A 1,876-nucleotide genomic window follows, 5' to 3' on the forward strand; every position below is an offset into this window, starting at 1 on the left:
GTGTGCGTGCGTGCCCAAGATCCCGAGAGGAGAATGGAGGAGAAGGGATTGCAGCGTGATCATTCCCCCTGGGGGGTGATTTCTCGCTTTCTGTCTCTCTGTCTGTATCTGTCTGGTGAGCGCACGCGCCCTATAGCAAAAACCTCTCCAAAAAAAAAAAAAAAAAGACCAGCAGCCTTATCATTTCCTGTTTCACTGATAAGAAAGGAGAGCCACAGAGAGTTTAAGTCACTGGCCCCAAATCCCAAAGTCAGTTAAGTAACAGAGCCAGGTGGAACCCAGGCCTCCAGTTCCGGAGCCCGGCTCTCCATCACTGCATCCCACTCCCTGCCCTTACAAGGCAAACTGGATTCGTGCCATTCTAGAGTAGCAGACTAAATCCAAGTGGAGAAGAGGGGAGGGGACGATAACGACGGCTTGGGCTTGGTTCGGGCATCCCATCTGAGGCTGCCTGAGCAGAAAGGCAGACAGTCGTGGAATTTGCTCCTCTTTTTCATACTGCCGCAGCCCTGGTAACAGAGCTCAAGGCATCTTTTGTGCTGCTGTCCAACAGTGAGTGACGTCATGGGCACTGCCAGGTCTTTATCAGTTCTGCCAGATAAATACTCGACCGCTCTTATTCTGGAGGAGACAGCAAGGTGCGGTCCGGCAGAGTGCTAGGGTTCTCCATAACAGGTGAGCGGGTGGGGAGGGCGGGGAGGTGGGGAGGTGGCTCTGGCGCTGAGTGAAGGAGCCCCCGGTGCCTTCTTTACTGGGGAAGGAACAGGAGACAGCGAGATCAGGAGCACAGGCAGGCTGGCCCCTCTGGTAAAAGCACCTGGGGAGCTGGGGTGGTGCTGGGGGTGAGTGTTCCCTGCGGACAGGCGAGATGCCCCTGGCTGGGGCTGGGAGGTCCCTGCCTACCCCACCTCCGTCTCACGCACTCTCTCTCTCACCAGTGGCCATGACCATGGGTACCAGCCCGGGCCGGTCCTTCTTCCCTGGCAACCACTGGCTCTACTTCACTGTGTACCTCTTCACCTTCATCGTGGGGCTCCCCCTCAACCTGATGGCCCTGGTGATCTTCGTGGGCAAGCTGCGGCACCGCCCGGTGGCTGTGGACGTGCTTCTGCTCAACCTGACCCTCTCCGACCTGCTCCTGCTGCTCTTCCTGCCATTCCGCATGGTGGAGGCGGCCAGCGGCATGCACTGGCCCCTGCCCTACATCTTCTGCCCCCTGTCCGGGTTCCTCTTCTTCACAACCATCTATCTCACTTCCCTTTTCCTGGCAGCCGTGAGCATCGAGCGCTTCCTGAGCGTGGCCTACCCTGTGTGGTACAAGACCCGGCCCAGGCCGGGGCAGGCTGGCCTGGTCAGCGGGGCCTGCTGGCTCCTGGCCACAGCTCACTGCAGCGTGGTCTATGTCACCGAGTACTTGGGGAATTCCTTCCCCAGCGATGGCAACAAGGAAACCTGCTACCAGGAATTCCGGGAGGACCAGCTGGCCGTTCTTCTGCCCGTCCGGCTGGAGATGGCTGTGGTCCTCTTTGGGGTGCCCCTGCTCATCACCAGCTACTGCTACAGCCGCCTGGTGTGGATCCTCCGCAGGGGAGCCAGTCACCGCAGGCAGAGGAGGGTGGAGGGGCTGGTGGCAGCCACACTGCTCAACTTCCTTGTCTGCTTTGGGCCCTACAATGTGTCTCATGTGGTGGGCTATGTTCGGGGCGAAAGCCCGACGTGGAGGAGTTGCGTGCTACTCCTCAGCACTCTGAACTCCTGTGTCGATCCCCTTGTCTACTATTTCTCATCGTCGGGGTTCCAAGGAGACTTCCACAAGCTGCTGAGGAAGCTGATCGGGGTCCAGGGCCCCCGGAGGCAGGAGGGCAGTGTGGAACTG

The 1,876-nt window shown here is 59.3% G+C and overlaps 1 protein-coding gene across 1 annotated transcript; it reads left to right on the top strand.

The window, feature by feature from the left end:
• Positions 1–942: 942 nt before the first annotated feature.
• Positions 943–1,876, top strand: FFAR3 (free fatty acid receptor 3; the record flags this gene model as incomplete). Its single annotated transcript, XM_006171699.2, has 1 exon — positions 943–1,876. A coding segment is annotated over exon 1 (933 nt), but the record flags the coding sequence as incomplete, so codon positions are not given.

Source organism: Tupaia chinensis, unplaced genomic scaffold, assembly GCF_000334495.1.
Source record: "Tupaia chinensis unplaced genomic scaffold, TupChi_1.0 Scaffold149922_1, whole genome shotgun sequence".
In the NCBI taxonomy this organism is placed as follows: Eukaryota; Metazoa; Chordata; class Mammalia; order Scandentia; family Tupaiidae; genus Tupaia; species Tupaia belangeri.